Raw genomic sequence first — 19285 nt, 5'->3', positions numbered from 1 at the left:
GGGTATGTAAGTTTTGTTTGTGTGTGTACTTGTATGCCTACAAATGTATATTGAACTCCATGCAGAAAACAAGCATAAACAGCATAAAGAAAAACAGTTGCTAACAGTTTTAGGCTATGTGCAGCAAACGACTTTGCAGTACAGATAGAAATGGACTTCCAGAACAGTTTCTACAGCTCTGGCTTGGCAACACAACAATTGCCATCTGTTTTGTGTTCGGAAGGGATAATTCTGTCAGAAATACATGATCACATAATTAAGTGGAATATTAGTGGAATAGTGTTTGAGCACAGCATAGCTGAACAAAGATTGCATAGGAAATTACAGATTTCCTACTTGGTAGTTCTTGTCATTGCAACCATAGTTTAATTTCTGACCCTTCTGACAACAACTGCGTACATCAGTAAGAAATTACACATTATTCCTTTTTTAGATAGCTATTTTATGAAAATCTAAAAACATCACATTCACAGTTGTTCAGAAAAACCGCATAAGATTTACAGTCAGCAACTGCAATTTAACCTTCCTGAGGACATACATTCGAAAGGAAGATGACAAGAGACACTTTGTCAAATAATTTACTCATATTTGGACATAACCATCTTGAGTTCCATTCCAGATGCAGAAAACACCAAGTGTTTGTAGGCAGATGCCTTTTGTTTTAACCTCAATCTTCCCTTAAGCTGTATTTCTGTTTTACCATCCATCTCACACCCTAACCAAAACCTCTGTCTCTCCTATCCACTTGCATCCTCTTCCATACACACGTATTCTGTCCAATCTTCTCATTACCCAGCTAATCTCTCTCTCCAGTCCTTGGATCTTTTCATCTAAAACCCACTGCCTACCAATCCCAGCTGTTCTCATATTGATTCATAGGATTTCTCTATATCACTCTCCTACATTCAAATGGTCCTACTCACCTTAGTAGCTCCAGGAACCCAGCTACGAAGCTCAAGCAACTCTAAACACATCATAATTAGCTATAGCATGAAGGGTTAAAGGTGGCTGAACTTTGATAGGAATGAAAGAAAAACACCCATGGTACAGATCCGACCCTCTGTCTGAAAGCAAGGGTAATGCAACACCACAGAGAACAGCTCTTCGCCCTTTCTCTGCCAACCTTACAATTAAAACATTGGGTAGCTGCAAGGAGTTCTTAAAATGTACACACTAAGGGTTCTTCTAGAAACCCTGCTTTTTAAAGTCTCAGGAGAAAATTAATACGATATTTTCAGAATGTTAATAATTAAGTACTTCTAATCACGTGGTGTAACAGACTCCATATTTCTTGTAAGGCAAATAGTTTCTAGTACAGAAAACTATTTGATCTTTAAAGAAAACACAGGAGAACTATTTACAGACATCATATTTATTTGCTTAATTCCACATAGTGGCGGCATGACAGAATTCTACATCTGGCAGGAGAGTGAAATGGTTATCTGTGCCAACCAACATGAAATGCTATTTTTTCTGTGAAGAAAAATCCCACTGCTGTAATCTTTCCAATAATGTATTATTTTTCTGAAGTCAGAGAAGACAGCACTACATGATCAAAAAAAGGAAATTGAAATTATGTATTTCTTAAACAGAACAAAATCTATTAATGTTTTACACTGAAGGTCTCTAACTACTCTAATACTATAAACATAACTTAATGCTGACGCATCACCTCCACATACAATTCCAAGAATTTTCCAGAAGTCATCACATAGTACTCTTGCCTCTGTGGTAAATACTGCATCCAACTCTCCCTGACACAAACTCAACCCTTGGATTGATATGCAAAACATCTCCTCAAGACACTAGCCACAAAAACAATTAAAATTCACCCCCCCTTTTTCTGGAGATCACATCACAGTAAGCAACCATGAAGTATCATGAAGAGGAAATATGTTATATAAAAAGGAGGAGACTACATGATTTACAAGTATTCTGTAGTAATGTTTTGCTGTTTAGAACAAATGCTGATATAGCTGTTCTCAATGAAAAGTTTCAAAAAAAATGATAAACACATCACTCTGAAACTGGCAGCAGCCACACCTCAACTACAAAGACAAAAAAAAATCGAAGTTGCCTAAGGACAGGTATCTTGTTGCACAATATAGTGATGATAAATCCACACTTCCCTACTATGTCACAACTCCGAAGGTGTCTTTATTTAAGTTTAGCCTCAGTTTTTGAGTAGCCTCAATTTTTCAGAACATAACATGAAAAAGATGTTCATGTATTATATGCGTAACCAGCACAATGGGCTAGCTCTATCAAATTACAGACTGCCAAATTGCTTTGCAATGTCTAGGTCTTGGCTATTCGTATTTCCAAAAAGCAAAGAAAATAGTATTTTTAACATTTCTTTCAACAATTAAAAATTATATTTACCTGTGATGTTTCCCAACATATCCTTAGTGTGGCAAACTGAATCTTCACCTTCCCCCTCTTTGAAGTTGCCTATTTCTCCATAATAAAGAGCAATCCCAAGCTGCATTATACGTATAAACATGGGAAGCTGCTGATCAGAGATTGAAAGTTTCAAACTTTCAACTAACGTGTGAATCTATAATATGAAAGAAAACAAAAAAATTAAAAACAAAGTAGTGTCCACATTACATCCTCTTTTAAAATATATGACTCATTCATTTTCTATATGCATTGTAATAGAAATTATTAAGCAAAAATTAAAAGTAAAACCTGCAATACAAGTCAAAGGGCTGCAAATGATGACTGTCAAAAACTCTTCAGGTTGCCTCAAGAAATTTTTATGTTAAAATCATATGTAAAATGTTTCACATGGTTGTGGTTTTTTTTGGGTTGTTGCTAACAAATTTTCTAAGTCATGTTAGTGGCTTTGATTAAACTTTTATTTTCATGAATAATTCTTAAAAATCTCTGCATTCTAGAAAACCTAAATATACTGGTTTTCATATACAATTTTTTCATATACAAATTCCTTCATTTTGATTCTTTCCTGCTCCCATCAGTGTTGCAGGTGGACAAGTAATGGCAGGGGAAGCATTCATTCCAACTCAAGTATGGCAAACGAGCGTCTCTGGATATTCCAGTTCTACACATGCCATTAAGCAGATCTCTAAATGAAAGAGTTTTAAAAAGATTGGAATTACAAGGATGAAAATTTATCCTCGTCTCAATAATCTTTTAGTTATTTTATTCAATACTTCAAAATAGTGTTATGACTATGTGTTTGTGCCACAAAAATAAAAATTTAGACTTGATAAGAAAGTTACCTTTATTTAACATAGGAGCTCCATGAAATAAAATTGTGGTAATAATGCTGTAACATTAGGCACATTTGTTATCTCCAGGTCCAGTAGCTACATATCAGCTCTGCCCTTAATGTAGAGCCTCCTCATCTGCCTCTAAGTTCACTCATCTCAACAAAATTCATAAAACCAGCAGATAACTACTTTAAGAACTGCCCCCAGGAGCTGGACTCAATGATCCTTGTGAGTCCCTTCCAGCTTGGGATATTCTATGATTAAACTAAACTCACTAAGATGAGTTTGGCCAAAATGTTACAGTATTATAAAGGTTGTAAAAACATTCTAGTCCCTACAGCAAAACCAAAAGAGTGGAAGCCACTATGAATATGGAAGTCCTGGAAACTTTCACTGAACACTGAAAAACAGATCTGCTTTTACTGAACACTGAAAAACAGATTTGCTTTTACCAAGTGAACAATACAGAGTACTAAAGTTTTCATTACAGAGATCTCCACGGCTCTGGAGGAAATGACTGGGTTCTGCTAGCTTTTGTGCTTAGCTGGGAAACAACCAAGCAGCATACAAGCTGCTGATGTTCCAGGAACATCACCTTCAGGTGCACTGAAGCCATGGTCATGTCATCTGCAGCACAAACTTCAAAAGCTTTGAATGTTGTGGAATTAATCTCATTAATTACGTAGCTAAATTTACTGTCAGCGGGTTCTTTTACTTAACTTATGTAAGAAATACAGCTATGTCAATTCAATATCCAAACATTTCAAAGACAAACTTTTTAAATCACAGGATGCAACCTCCACACATAACAACAAATCATTAAGTTACCAAATGTGGAATTTGTTAGGGTTAACAGGTTATAGAGCTAACTGTGGCATAACTGTATAGCAGTGAAATACTGTAAAATATTTAAGTTAAAGCATTATTACCCTTGGGCCGTTATACTCGGAAACATAATAAATACTCATTCACTTAAATATTGATCTGGCATCATTAAACTATGTTTAGATTTGAGTACATTTCTAAACACCATCATTACACAACATTTTGTTTAAACATTCAAGAGAAGAGAAAAAATGAAAAAATAGATAAAAAAGAAGGTAATTGAATTATGTGTAACATAACCAAAAAATCAAAGAGTGTATATAGGAAAAAAAAGGCATAAATTTTTTGGAAAAAAAAATGAAATGTGCCTGAAGAAAGGGCAGAGGCAATGAACAATCACCAAGTTAAGCAGAAGAGTTTAATATAAATTTGAGTCACTATTACCTCAGTGCACGCTAATACGTTTTATTTTAGTCCAGTATCCACTAAAAATACTATAATAATCATTTTTATAACAGTACCATTTTAAATTATATGGAAGACTGTCATCGTTTCCACTACATGGTCTGCTGTTGGAAACTCATAATTTGGCTATAAACTTTTGCTCCACATCAAAATTTGGCCTATGGGACTTCAGCTAGGTACAACTTCTCAAAATTTACTGAACTATTTAACTATTTTTTTATTTTTATTTTTTTTAAATCAGGCTTTTTAACATTAAGATTTACTGTCTATATACTCTAATCATACTGTCACCACAGAACATAAAGATCCTAAGACCATAAATATCAAGACAAAAGACCATATTGGACTTGGCTTGCTCATTATCAATACATTCACACTTCTTGCTACGTATGAGACTTTGGGCTACATTTGAAACAATAACATAAGCAAAAAATCATTTCCATCATATTGCAAACACCTTACAACATACAGTACTTTTTCTTCAACAGGTTGTTGGGGACATTTATTTTTTCCTTACAATTATGATGTTTTCAATTTTAAAGCTCTAGGAAAAATACAAAAGATTAAATAGCTTTACTTCCTTACACGCTGTAAGAGACTAATTGCATCATATGAGTAAAACACAATCAAAAAAATCCTCTTAACAGGATTTTTAACAGCATTGGCTTTTCATCTTACTTGAAATATCAAAGTGCATTTTGAAAAACCTCGAAATTGTTCACACAAGATTTTGGGATACCTACTTTAATAATAGATGGCATTTTGGAGTTGAGGTTATCATAAGTAAAGTGCAGACGAGTCCTGAAGGAACATTTGTACAGCAGAGGTTCCTGGTAAAATTCAATTTTACCACTAGCATTTCTTTTATCAAGACATACTGTGCAGTCAGAAAAGTTGATCATCTTCCTCAATACCAGATCAGTGGCTTTAAAAAGAAGAAAGTACATATATATAAGTTAAAAAGTATATTGGATAAGAAAAATAACATACATACATGTTCTTATCTAGAAGAAAACAATACAAGATACTTGCACGGTAATTACTTAGACCATCAGCAAAGCACTTATGTGATTAAAGAGAACAATTTAGTACACATCAAAGAATGTTTTTCAGCTGCATACTTTAAAAGCGAGGATAAATTAGTTACAGCTATAAAATTTTCATCCATTCCCTATACATTAGTTATGTATATAAAATAAGAGTAGTGCATTGTGTGCAAACATAATACCAATTAATATTATTCTCATTGTTCTCCCCAAAAAAATCCTGTATATTTTGCCCCTTGAGAAATCATTACTGAAATTCCCTGGTTTAGCAGGGACATTCTGTGTGATCCTGAAAAACTCCGTGCTCAGATTCTACCTCTATCAGATGTCAGTAGGAGCACCTAGACTTAGAGAACTACTGTGAATACTGGTGATTTAGACTGAGACATTTAGACACTGAAGACCAAATTACAGAAACTTGGTGGTTTTTATTTCCTGAAAACATGAAAAAATGAAATGTCTTCAAATTGTTATGCCAGTCACTACAATGCAGTGTAGTTTACTAGCCAGCCTTTAGAGAACTTTAATGTGACGTGAACAATTGCAACACATTAAGACGCTACTGCTTATTCACAGAAATAGAAACAGATTGCATAAGCACTCACCGCCAGTGGCAAGTACAAAATAAAATGCAATCACAGAAGAATACCAAGGAGGGCTTCAGAATGTGTTGTATAATTATCTGTAATCATGTCTTAAAAATCAATTACAATTTTCCCATCCTTTATTTAAAAAAGCTAATTAATAAGGTAACTTCTGCCTATTTTCTTATTTCTAACATAAAAAGACATTTGTATTAGACTTTAAAAAAATTAATATAAATGTGACTATCATTGATACATAAAGCCAAAAAATATCTACCTACCAGAGATGTCCATAAATGCACGATCCCAAAACTCATCCACTGTATAGCATTCTGCAGAAGTGATATTGACTGAGAGAACAATATCATCCTCCACATATTTTAGTATGAGATTGTTGATCACGATGTTGACGTTGTTTACGACACGCCTAATCAAACTCTGAACGTAACCTATAAAACAAAACAAATATTAAGCAGTTATAAGGAAGACATTATGTCCAATCTGTTTCTGAAGTGATTATTTTCAAATTGCATTCCTTGTTAATTGAAGACTAAAATATCAAATCAAATATCATTGCCTTTATCCAAAAATCACAGGACTCAAAACTGTTTAAAAGGGCATTCAGTGCAGTCAAGTCAATGAGATCCCTGGAAATAGCGCAGAGAAACTAAAAAGGCAAAATTGTAAATACTAAAAACCTACTACAGCATAACAGATTTTTTTTTTGGTGTCAAGAATTAGCTTTCAAATTACATCAAAAATAATAAAAAAAACCTCTGGATTATTATAGACCAAGAATTCTAATGGCAAATTTTAATTGAAAGTTATTTAGAAATAGGATTGAAAAGATGAACACCACAGTTGCAGTGGAACTTTCCAAATATGCATACATTATAACAATTTTCACCCTCGACTATTTATTTTTTTTTAAACAGTTAACTAAATATTAATATTCCTAGCATTTTTTCATTCCCATGAGCTAATATATCCACATCATGCTCAACAAGACCCCTGTGAGATATAAGAAAATCAGTTTCTGTCAACAACCAAAATAGTAAGCACCTGCATTGAAGCCTACTGGGATGAAATCCATTTAAATTTTTTCAGATATAATGTGACTGGAAAAATAATCTCTTCTGTGAATTCCCAATATGCAGTAAACACTCATATTTTAACAATATGGTAAAGAAATTAAATGCTGCCCATATCCATGTCTTTTCTGTAAAATTAATTTAACTACGGAGCTAACTACCTTGCAGTGGAAAAGAAACAAGTCTTAAAATTTTTTATACATTTTAAAAAATAAGACTACTCACATACTCTACCTAAAAATAGACTTAATATATGCCAAAAAACAGTTAAAATGTGTACAGGTATAAATCCACAGGTTCAAAGGATAGCTTTCTGAAACGTGCATTAAATCAGACTCATTTGTATCTAGAATTTTAATTCAAATAAAACTTAAAATCAACATTGAAACATCACATGATCAGTAGGAGCAGGCTCAGGCTGCTACTTCCATTCTACTCTGCTTTTTTCAGCTACTCACAGTTTCATAGTCGAATATTTATTTTCATCTTAGAGTACATGGAATACATTTAGCAGTGATTTTCATCAGTCCCACAACTGCAAGTTTTTGACATCAGTACTTTTTCTTTTTTAAGCATTCAAAACCTTCACCCACCTCCTTTATTAAATGCAAGGCATGCTGTCAGATATCATTAGTAAAATATTTGGATTCTGATTAAGCACGGTCATACATTTAGAAAGTGTTTCAATGTTACTATCTTAATTGTAAAATGTGTATCACATTACTTATCATAACTCACGTTGCTTCAGTTTATGCTGTTCTTGAGCATATTTTACCCTTTGAGTAAGGTTAGCTTTAACAGGGCAGAAATAACATTCACTCCTCCTGTCATCTTAATAGCATTGCAATTGTATTGAAACAAAATGTGGAAAATGTTTTAGAGCATTGTCTACACAAACAGGAAAACCAGAAACCCAGCAAAAGTCAAAAATTCCAACAGATTATGTTAGAAATGTGACTGCATTAAGCTTTCTGGTGCAACAATCTAAAAAAAAAATACTGGGAAAAAAATACATCAAATTACTTGTTTTTCAGTATTTTCTCACTAACAAGATAGTAATGCGTACTTTTAGATTATACAAATTCAATAAACCTGGTGTATGATTGTAATACTTAAGGGTATGATTTTAATTTCCATTCACATGTGAATAAAGTACATAAGAGACCTATTTTCCTCACCAGAGTAGTGTGAGCTGGCAGTCTATTAATAGAAGCAGGCACAAATCATTTAGTTGTTTAAGTGCAGGGTGGAGATATTAGGCAGACTTTATAATTGGAAACTACAAAATCATAAACAGTAACAATTATTTTGGAACAAGCTACTTATTCCCTTGAAGAAACTGAAGCCGTCTTTCCACAGATCCAATTTTTTTTTTTATTTTGCTTTCAAGAAACTTTCAAAGTCATCCTAATTTACGATTTGCTGCTCTGAATTACAGAAACCTAACAAAGTCAGTATCACAGCAGCATAAACAAGAAATAGAGCGTTCTGTAAGTAGATCCTATGGGTAGATTCCAACATTTTTCAGGACAGAACAGAGTAGCAACAAGGACTAACCTAAAATCCAAAACATGAGCTTTCATCTACATGTCTTTTTGCCTGGATGCACAAAAAGAGGGAGCAGAATTGTATCTTCCAAATGAAATAGGGGTCAGGAATTTGATAAAACCTTTACTACATTCTTCAGCAAAGACATTTCCAAACTAGCGGTGCAGCACACTCTGAAAAGTATAATGCAGGTACCATCGTTCTAATTAATTTTAAGCTTCAAATATACTATGAACAGATCCTTATGAATGAGGATCAGTCTTTTAAGAAAATCAATTTTACCTGTATCTTTTAGCATCCAAAATCAAGTTAAAACAAAACACTGGTAACTTCACATGTAATAAAAAAAGAAAAGGTTATTGTTTGAAAACATAAGTGGGAGAAAACAGGTGGGGGATGATTCTTACTTGTGTAGTTTTCAAACATAACAATCTGACTATCCTTGCCACTGAAGTTCAGATATTCCACAATGAAGTGACCTAAAATACCAGCCAGTCCATAGGGTTAAGTCCTGAGGTTCAGCATACAATCCACAGAGATGCTTTTTCCATATTCTCCAGAACACAGTAGACCGCACTGTGCACTAAGAACTCTGGCTGCAGGTTCAGCTCCAACACCACAGAATATCATAGCACTACAGCTCAGAGCAGTCTATTGATTCAACAGAATTGGTATCATCAGACTTCTCCCCTACATTTAGCAGTGCTCTGTTGATAGCAAAGCTAGATTTTTTGATGAGTTCTGCCTAGCTCCATCCTGGAAAGACACAGCAGAACTAAAGGACACACAGATCTTTGTGACAACAGTAATGACAACAAATTACAATGGTAGTTCAATACCTGTGTCTTCCCAAGATTAAAGCAAATATAGAGTAGGTGACTCAATAACTTACTAAAATCCAGGATGGGCAAATTAAAGCTGTACCACAGAGAATAAAATCTTCCTGTAAGGAAGTCTCTACTCCTAATCTAGGCCATTTTACCACATAGGATTTGTGATTCAATAAAGTGTTATTTATACATCCAAAAAAAAAAAAAACCAAAAAAAAAACCACAGCTGTATTTAGAGAATATAGCTGCATGGGCAGTGATTCCAAGCCCAACCAATAAGGTAATTTTTTCCCTAATACTCTCTGCATCATTATGATTCACTACAAATGTACTCTATGCAGTTGACAATGCAGTGTGATCCCGATGAAGAAGGTGATCATGCCCTACAGTTTCAAAGAAGCACAAAGTGCATCTAGAAATCCTATCAAACAGTAATGTAAGTTGTCACCACACCTTGTAATCTGCTACAACATTGCCAATACCTTATATGTCATTTCTATAATCATTCACGGTAATCATTGAGAAGCATGATATATCTATAAAAGACGACACGCAAACCAGTTTTCAATGTCCATGTTGAATTTGGACACGTGGAAACACATCTTTTGGAATATTCAACTTTATCAGATGTCAACAGCAGCATACACAGGCCTCCAGCTTTTTACTCCACTCCCTAAGACTAGATCTTTCTGGCAAGCCAGCAGATGACACTCATGGAAACAAACTCAAACCAAATCCTAAAGCCATCCTAGAAGGCAATGTAAGCCTCTGATATGTTGGCAAGTCTTCGCCTCCTGTTGTTCACAGGTGAGACCCCAAGAACCAAACTTCAGAGTGCTGCAAGAGCCAAAGCGCTGTCCATGGTAGGACATGGTGGCTGCCCTGAGTCACTGGAGGTTGGTGGATCCTGGAGATCCGAGAGCCTCCAGCTCTGGCTCTACAAGGACCCATTCCAAAGGAAGATGATACCAATGTGTACATAATACTCCACACACTGAACTTCAATGTTCTTTTTTGATTCAAGCTAAGACATGTATAAACTTGAACTGCTAAAAAGACAGAAAAAAAATAACACAAAACTGTCATGTCTTTAACCCATCTAAAATTACATGCCCTCAGAAGGCAAACTGAAATTCATTCCAGTGCTCTCAAGTTTCATTTTTCTGCACAAAACTAAACCTCATACATGAAATTTCTGTGCAAACTGAGAGACAAAAATAATCAGATAACATAGTTCTTCGGGCATTTTTGTAACATACAAATATTTCCAAGTTCATCTGAGACAAATTCCATGTCAGAAAAAAAAAAATAATCAACATCTCTACAAGTAGACAGAGGACTAAATAAGCAACATCTGTCAGAATTACTACTCTCAAAGAGAAAACCTCACCTTTAAAAGCATTTTAAGGATCTGAAAACATGTGGGAAAAGAATTTAATGTGAAACACTGAGCAGTTAATGAGCAATAGAAAACACGGAGTGATCTGAAACAGAAGAACCAGAGCAGCAGAGGATAAAATCTAACACACCACCTCTACAGGACTGTTCTCACACTAACCTAACCCTGGTTACTTACAAAGGGGTTATGTAAAATTAAGGATACAACAAAATAGAAGGGAAAGATGCAAGGATTAACAAAGTTCTATTGTGCTTCAGTTCTACTATTGTATAATATTCCAGCATCCTATTCTTCACTGCTGTATGATTTTCAGATAGACAGAACTACTAAAAGATAAAATCATTCAACAGAGGTGTGAAAATAACTTAAAATAAAATTTAGGTGTTCTATCATCACTCAAGCACAATCAAGCTTCTGAAATATTATTGCCTACCTGGAGGTAAATCAGGGTCAGGAGAAGCAGATTGCTGAACTCGTCGTGGTTTTACTGCTGATTTCATGCTTTCCGTGGTACTGCGGTTTGTTGAACTAGAACCACAACTTTCATGGTCTTCCTGCTAGAGGAGAAGAAAGCAATTGAGTCAATCAAACAAAGAAGCAAAATAAATGTGGGAAAACCAACTCGGTAAATATTTAGTATATTAAACTTGTAGCCGTGCTTTTCCCTCAGTACATTCTGTACATCCATCTAACTACAGAAATGATTACAGAATGTTTGTTTATTAAAAACAAAAAGTATTTTATAATTAATACTTCTATTAATTCAAATAATAATACTCTATTATTTAACTACTAATTTCACTTGAACAAAGTACATCTAGCTGCATTTCTGCTGAAACACTCCTTCACACAAAGCCAGAGCCCTGAAATGAGAAACACTACCTCGTTTTACGAGCTTATGTGCCTGCTCATGAAACAACCTCACACAAGCTGTCAGAGTCATGCCCTTCCTAATACAGCTAATTGAAGCTGCTTCACAATGCAAAATATTTTTGCAGGCTTCTAAAATAATAAACGTGGCCCCAGAAAAGATAAATGAACCAAAGGCAACTGCTCATCTTGAGCTCTCATATAGCTTATTTACTTTCTGGAGTTCAGCAGCAGGAAATGTTGTTTGTAATCAGAGATTATGAAATATGCCTTACACAATGAATTTTGCAGACAAGAAAATCCTAATGAGCTGAGCTTAGGTTTTAGATACCCCATCAGTATTGCCATTGCATTCCAGAATGACAGTTTAATTATAAAACTCAAATGCAGGAAACGCAAGAAAAGTAATGTGAATATTCCTGTAAGCATATTAGGAGACCAGCTTGGGAAAGAAGCAGTTTCTTACAGCTTTTGATGCAACCTGAATTATCTCTTCAACAGATGCAGCCTGCTACAGGAAATTAGTGGGGTACTCTCTGGGTACCACTGTTATCTTAGAGGGTCTTCACAAAAGAAAGTGTTCAGGCAACAAATGTAAAGCACCACAGTATGAAGCAGAGCAGGTGACACATTTCCTTACATGCTCCCTGGCATTTTTAATAATCTTGGAGAAATTAGGACATGGAAATTTCCCATTACTTGTTTTCTTAATGCTTAAATGAAATTAAAAGGGAAAAAAAAGTTACACGATGAGAAGAATTAGTCCTGACAAACCTTAAATAGAAGTCTACAGCTTCAAAAACAATTGGACGAAGTTAATTTCTTTCCACTCTATATTTACATAAACAGCATAGAGAGGGAAATTATCTAGGAAAGCAGAAATAACTTTCCAGAAAGAAAAGCAGAGATGATGAGCAATACAAGCCTATACTGAAAAAATAGAAGACTAAACTTATTTGTAGAAAATGGAAAAACAGATACATTCGTATTTTGGAATGGGTAGAAGGTAACTTCTCAAAAAAGGGTGAGCACCACAAAGGGTTTGAAGTTCTCTAGTCATTAATATAGAATTAAAATAATTTATACATCTTAAGAAGAAGTTTGGTCATGACCAGATCCTAGAAATTTCTGCTCCTTTTTTAATTACCGTTATTTGGCCGTTTTAGTCATATAGGACTCTCACTCTGATATACGAAAAATTATATGGGTGCTTAGTCATTATCCAGGACTTTCCATTCCAATGCACAAAAAAATAGAATGGGTGTTCAATATCAATTCTGTTTGGAAGAAGCCACTTCATCAAAATAAATGTTTGGTAATCAGGAAAGCTCACCTCTCCTTCACATCTCCAGCTTACTGAGAAAAAACTAAAATTACAGACTCAAAGCTAAAATTTTTAAATTACTTTTAACTGAACCCTTTTTCTTGGAAAGTAGTTCATACATACTATGAAAATATATTTTCAGATGAGTCACCATACTGCTATGTAGTTGCCAGAAAATGAAATGTCAGGGTTACCAACCAGCTCAATTAGCACATTTCCTTCTTTCCCGAGCTCAGACTGTGCAGAGCGCTGTGGTAGGACCACTTAATGATTTGACCTGATAGCACCACATTATGCTCGCCTTTCAGTATTTATGTTGGCTACATGAAAAAGAAAATTGAGGAGGGGAAAAAAAGGCATTCTGTTTTGGAAGTGTTAAGTGTACCGAGCCTGCCGACATTCAGGACTAATTCTTCTGTCCCTGTATTGCCACAAGCAAACCTGATGAACTTTTTCATAACGTCAAGCAAAATCTGTGCAACTCATTCATCATACATATCGCTACCACTTAAAGATGAAATACAACTGATTTAAGGTTTAACTTTCTCCTATTGAACCTGACCAAGTATTTGAAAAAAGTTCTTTTAATCAAGGACAACACCCCCTCATTTCCTTACGTTACACAATTATGGAAAAGGTTTCAAGATCTGTATGGTTTGTTTTATTTTAACATGAACACGCAGCATTTTCACAACAGCTACTGATGCTTTCCAAAATAAGTGTTGCATTCTTTAATTGCAGAAGACAATACCAGTGGCTGTGACCTTAGAGGAACTGCGTTCCTACTTAAGTCCAAAAGCTTTCTCTATCTGCACATTTCTGCTCAATGTTAGCTTTAAGAGCACGCTATTAATTTCTCAAGCATGTGGCCGTCTCATAAGCCCAGAAGTAAAACATGTTCATTAAAGAGATGTGAAAAAGTTCCAAGTGAACTGCCAAAACTAGCATAATTATGAAAATATTTAACACTGGAAACAACTGAAATCACACACTGTATATAGATTACAGTGATGTCATCATAAACACGCAGCCAAAACGTACTAAAACTACTACACTCTAATAAATCTAGCTCACACCAGATGACAAACATTTTAAAGCTAAAGTAAAAATTATATTGGGGATGGGAAGGGAATAATATTCTGAAAGTGCTAATAACTTCAGTTAGAGTAGGATATTTGATAGAGTGCCCATTCATTTTAGCATTAATGGTAGCGATTCCAAGTAAAAAATCGCAATAGTACAAAACTAAAAATATACACGATGCATCTAGAGAGCTGACTTTTAAGAAAGTAACTCATTTACTAAAATCTGCTTTCCCCTCCAGCTTATGCCATAAGTAGAGCTGAGAAAATTTCAAAAATTTTACCATATGTTTCTGCATAGGGGTGTTACTACACTAATGCATCACGGTAACTTTTAACCTATCAGGAGAAATAAAAGTTTGCACAGTCAGGCTTCGCTCTTTTATCCTTTTGGCAAATGCTTCAGACCAGGTCCTGTCCTGGAACGTTTTTGTAGAGCACTATGGTTACATCTAAAACTATGCAAGTCATAAGTAACACGCTAATCGCACCTCTGCTAGTAAATTTACACGCAAGCTCCTCGGTCAATTTTCTCTTGCAATACACCATATAAAACAATTACTGCAAGGTTTAAAGCAAGCTAAAATTGACAGCACCTGAAAATATACTAGATGGGGTTTATTATGATCTTTTCCTAACAGACAGAATTTATCTGTGCTCGTTATTCTGTTTTCCACACTTAAAATACAAACTTCTTTTTCTTGGAAAAAAGACACTTTCTCATTTTAAAACGCATATAACTTGTCTCTAACCTGTCTCGTGAGCATGCTTTATGGGAAAGAATGTTTTCTCTTCGGGATCACTCAGATATTTATGCAAATATTGTCCCTTCACCTTCATGAAGGTGAGTAAAAAAATTAACTAAGTTCTTTTTAAAATAAAACAGGAAAATGTGTAGAAGCAATTACCATGGAATTAGAAACTCAAAAAAAAAAAATTCTAAGAAATTATTACACAAACCTGCATTTTCCCTCTCACTGTTTTGTCTCTTCCTCTACAAAAACCTTGCTCTTTTTTCCTTCCTTCATCATTTCTAAGACAATGAGCTTTAATATCCTTCACTGGCCAGTAACGTATATATTCCTACCTACATGAAGCATATCTGCAATTGCACCATGCAAAAACCATGGAAGAGGAACCTCTTCCCTGCTGGTGGACTGTCCTAGCACAGCTGATACTGACTGGACACGAAGGGATAAGTTGAGCGGAAAGCACCTGGACCACCAGGCTCTAAGGGTTGCAATTTGAGGTTCAAAGCCACCAACTGGTGGCTGCTTACTGGTGGTATCCTCCAATCACCAGTACTAAACCCACTGTGTTTCTGTTTCATATCCTTATTTAAGGCCCAGAGGATGGGACAGTGTACCACAGCAAGGCTGGGGGTGGTATCAACCCATGAAGGGGAGTTTATCTGCTGGTGAGCACAACTGGTGTTGACAGAGTCCTTGAGTGGCTGAGGAAATGGACTGTCAGGATCTCCGAGAAGTCCAACAGAGGCAAATCCTAAGCCCTGCACCTGCAATGGGACCACTCCGTGCAACAGTACAGGCTAGGAGCCAAAGGGCTAAAAGACAGATTTACAGAAAAAGATGCAAGGGTCCCACAGGGCAGCAAGTTGAACAAGTCAGCAGTTTGCCCTTGTCACAAAGAAGGCCAATCATGTGCTGGGCTGTATTAATAAGGGTAAAGCCAACAGGCTGTGGGATGTGATTTCCCCCTCTTTTTGGCCCCTTCGAGACCTTGTGGGGAGTATTGTGTTCAGTCACAGGCTCTCCAGCACACAGTTGTCCAGAACAAGAAGGATGTGGGTGTACCACGGTTCCAATGGATGGCTGTCAAGGTGGGTAGGGGACCTGGAGCACGTGAGCTCTGAGAGAAGAGCTGGAGAAGAACAAAGGGAGATCCCACTGCTTCATACAGCTGCCTACTGGGAGGGTACAGGGAAGACTGAGCCAAGTTCTTGTCAAAGGTGTGCTGTGAGAGAAGTGCCAATGGACACAAGTTAAAAAACAGGCACTTCCAAGAAGGTCTAGGGAAAAGCTTTTCCACCAGCTGGGTGGTCACATTGGAACAGGCTGCCCAAAGAGGTTGTGAAATCGACTTGGAGCTATTCAATATTTGGCTGGCCAAACCACAGAGCAGCCTGCTCTAACTGGGCTTGCTTTGAACAGGTGGTTGAGCTCCATCATCTCCGAAGACCATCCCAAATTGCTCTAGGATAGCTCTATGTGGAAGAAGAAAACATAAAAGAACACAAGTTTTTTGGTTTTGTTTTTTGTTTTTTAAAGATTGTCTTTAAAATGTTTCATTAAAATAGCAAGCACAATCAAGATCTGTGATTGATTATGTTTTGATTACTATATAGCAGTGAAACACATTATATACATATTCATACAGATTTGTTGTATTCATACGAATTCATTACTATTACTCTTCTGTATAATCTTGCAACACTTCTGCTAGCTAGCGCAGGTAAAACAGTTGCTTACAAATGAATCAGCAACTTTAATACAGCCCCAATCATTTTGTTGCACAATTACCCTGATAGGAATATTTCATTAAGACTCATCAGCTAAGCATGTCAATAGGAAAATAGTTTTATGATTGTTCTAATGAATAGCAATTTAGGAATGTCACAACACTGAATAAAAAAGAAAATAGTGATTTAACCATGACATCTGTAAATCTTTTAGGAGGTATAGGTTAACAGTCTTAATGCACATTGACTTTAAAAAGAAATAATTCATTATATGACAGGACATACATATGTACATTTTAAATCATGACACTACAAAATATCAAAAAGGAATATTTAACCAAATCAGATTGGGTTGCTCTTTTGTATGATAATTAAGGAGTTAAGTACTACATATGGAAGTTTGTGTGTGTGTATATAATATACACATACTTGTTGTCCTGATGAGAGTCTTTGCCTATTACAAAACCCAATTTTAAGACTTCTCAAACAGGCAAATCACACATCTCACAGTGAGTAATCAGATTAATCTGTCTTTCCCTAAGACAGACAAGATAATGAAAGGTCTTGATTTTTTCTACTTGATCTTTTCTTCAGTATTATTTCATGGAGAAATATGGCAAAAACAACCTTTAAATTATGTACTGGGTTATTAAGGAGAAATACCAAGGAACTTGGGAAGAAGTGCAGTCTGTAGCCAGCTGAGAAAGCACCTTGATGAGTGGGAGAATAAACAAGGATAACCTGGTCAAGAATAACGAACAACCTGAAGCAATCAAGAACTGATTTAACAAGGTGTTAATCTGTATTTGCTCTCCTTGTTGCATCTGCTTCCAGCTGATTGAGATAATCAAGTAGTAGCAGTGACCAACAAGGCACACCATACAGTTACCTGTACTAGGTCAGGAGCAAAAGTTTAAAAAGTTTAGTTATAAAATAACTAAACTTGGATCGTGCTAATATTCTATATTAGCACAGCACAGTGCGCTCTGAAACACAGGTATGAGTTCAACTTCTATGTAAAAACCGAGGATACACGAATACGCTGCACCAGCAGCCCCAACTGAAAGCCCAGAAGCTTGTGGTGAGCTGTTACGCAGATACTGCAGAATCTGGCTATTGATTTCTGGGAAAGACCATCTCCCCGTGACATTGCTACTGGTTTGATTAGCGGATTATCGGAGGTATTTGAAAGGAGCATTCTTCTGTTTACAAGAAAGGGAGCTGTCAGAGCCTGAAAGAGTGTGGCGATAAGGCCACAGAGGCAAAGATAAATAAAACAGACTGTTCTCACTAAGTGCTCCTCAGCCTGCTCAGAAATACATCCCCGTTTCTCAACACCCAAGACGGAGCAACTAATAAAATGATTTTGCAAGCCTTTGAGGGAAGTGAGTTGTACAAATATCTTCCTTCTGTTTTGGGAAGAAACTTCTATTATAAACTGTTAACTGATCATCTAGTAAAGTTTCTGATATGTTTATTGTGCTTTAAAAAAAATGAGACCACCTACCATGATGTAAGTGCTTTTTAATAGAAATAAACACCTCAAAATGGCTTTTCCACAATTTCTCCCAGGTTAAGCTTTTCAAAGGTTTCACTCTTCCTCATATTACAGGAAGTTTGCCCAGTGTTTTGGTTTGGGGAGATAGGGGTGGGGGAGCATCTTAATTCTGTAAGATTTTCCTGCGTTTCATACCTAGCACAATGAAGTCCTGATCCTTGACTACAGCCCTCTACACTACAAAGAAGAAAACAACAAACAGTTAAAAAAAATAAATATTACAGTAGTAACTGGCAGCTATACTCAAGATTCGACATTGCTATAGTAGGAAGTATGGAAATAATTTAAAAAAAAAGGCAAATCCAATGTGTTTGTTCCACAAAGCTCACAGTGCACTGAGTTCTGTAACTTGGTAATTCTGAAACCCGGGTGGCCTGGCAGGAGAGGAGTCAGAGGAGAGAAGAGATAGGTGAGCTCTTTCAGCAAAGCCGATGGATGTGGGGCACCCTTGGTGTAGGTTGGATATGTGTTAAAAGCAGCCTCCTGCCCCACTTACATTCTCTATGCCTGGAAGAAAGAAGAAAGGTTGGCAGGAAGAAAAAAAGTACTCTTGAACATTACATCTGAACAAAACAGAACTTATATTTCAAGCTCAACAGCTCTATTCATGGAAACCCTACAACACCCCGCTGTCATTCAGCTTCATGCACAGGTCGGTGTGGCGATGGGTTCGCATCACAACACAGACAGTTCCAGTCACTAAACTGGTCGGCACATTATCAGGCACATGTCTTCTTACATCACTGCTTATCTTCTGTCCCGAAGTAACAGTATTTAATCCAGCTCACACATTTTTTTATGTTATTTTAGAAGATGCATCAAAGACTGCGCATACTCTCACCCTTGTTACAAGTCCCTTGAAATATTAGTTAAGAATAGCTGAGCACTGTATTTCTACAGCATTCATTAATATGGTTTCCTGAACACTGCAGGAAGAAAAGAAAAACT

At 36.0% G+C, this 19285-nt stretch overlaps 1 protein-coding gene across 8 annotated transcripts in view; it reads right to left on the bottom strand.

Moving 5' to 3' along the window:
- VPS13B (vacuolar protein sorting 13 homolog B) overlaps positions 1 to 19285 on the bottom strand; it is a 459168-nt gene that overhangs the window by 407462 nt on the left and 32421 nt on the right. For 5 of the 8 annotated variants that reach the window (XM_068672346.1, XM_068672349.1, XM_068672345.1 and 2 more), the window contains 4 exons: positions 11458 to 11581; positions 6438 to 6605; positions 5270 to 5451; positions 2383 to 2557 (listed from right to left, as the gene is read on the bottom strand). In XM_068672346.1, coding sequence (XP_068528447.1) covers positions 2383 to 2557; positions 5270 to 5451; positions 6438 to 6605; positions 11458 to 11581 — 649 coding nt within the window. The remainder of the gene's footprint in view (positions 1 to 2382; positions 2558 to 5269; positions 5452 to 6437; positions 6606 to 11457; positions 11582 to 19285) is intronic. The other 3 variants (XM_068672350.1, XM_068672348.1, XM_068672352.1) reach the window with 1 other exon arrangement.

Source organism: Anas acuta, chromosome 2, assembly GCF_963932015.1.
Source record: "Anas acuta chromosome 2, bAnaAcu1.1, whole genome shotgun sequence".
Classification (NCBI taxonomy): Eukaryota; Metazoa; Chordata; class Aves; order Anseriformes; family Anatidae; genus Anas; species Anas acuta.
The sequence above is the reverse complement of the archived record's forward strand: the minus strand, read 5'-3'. Positions and strand labels throughout refer to the sequence as shown.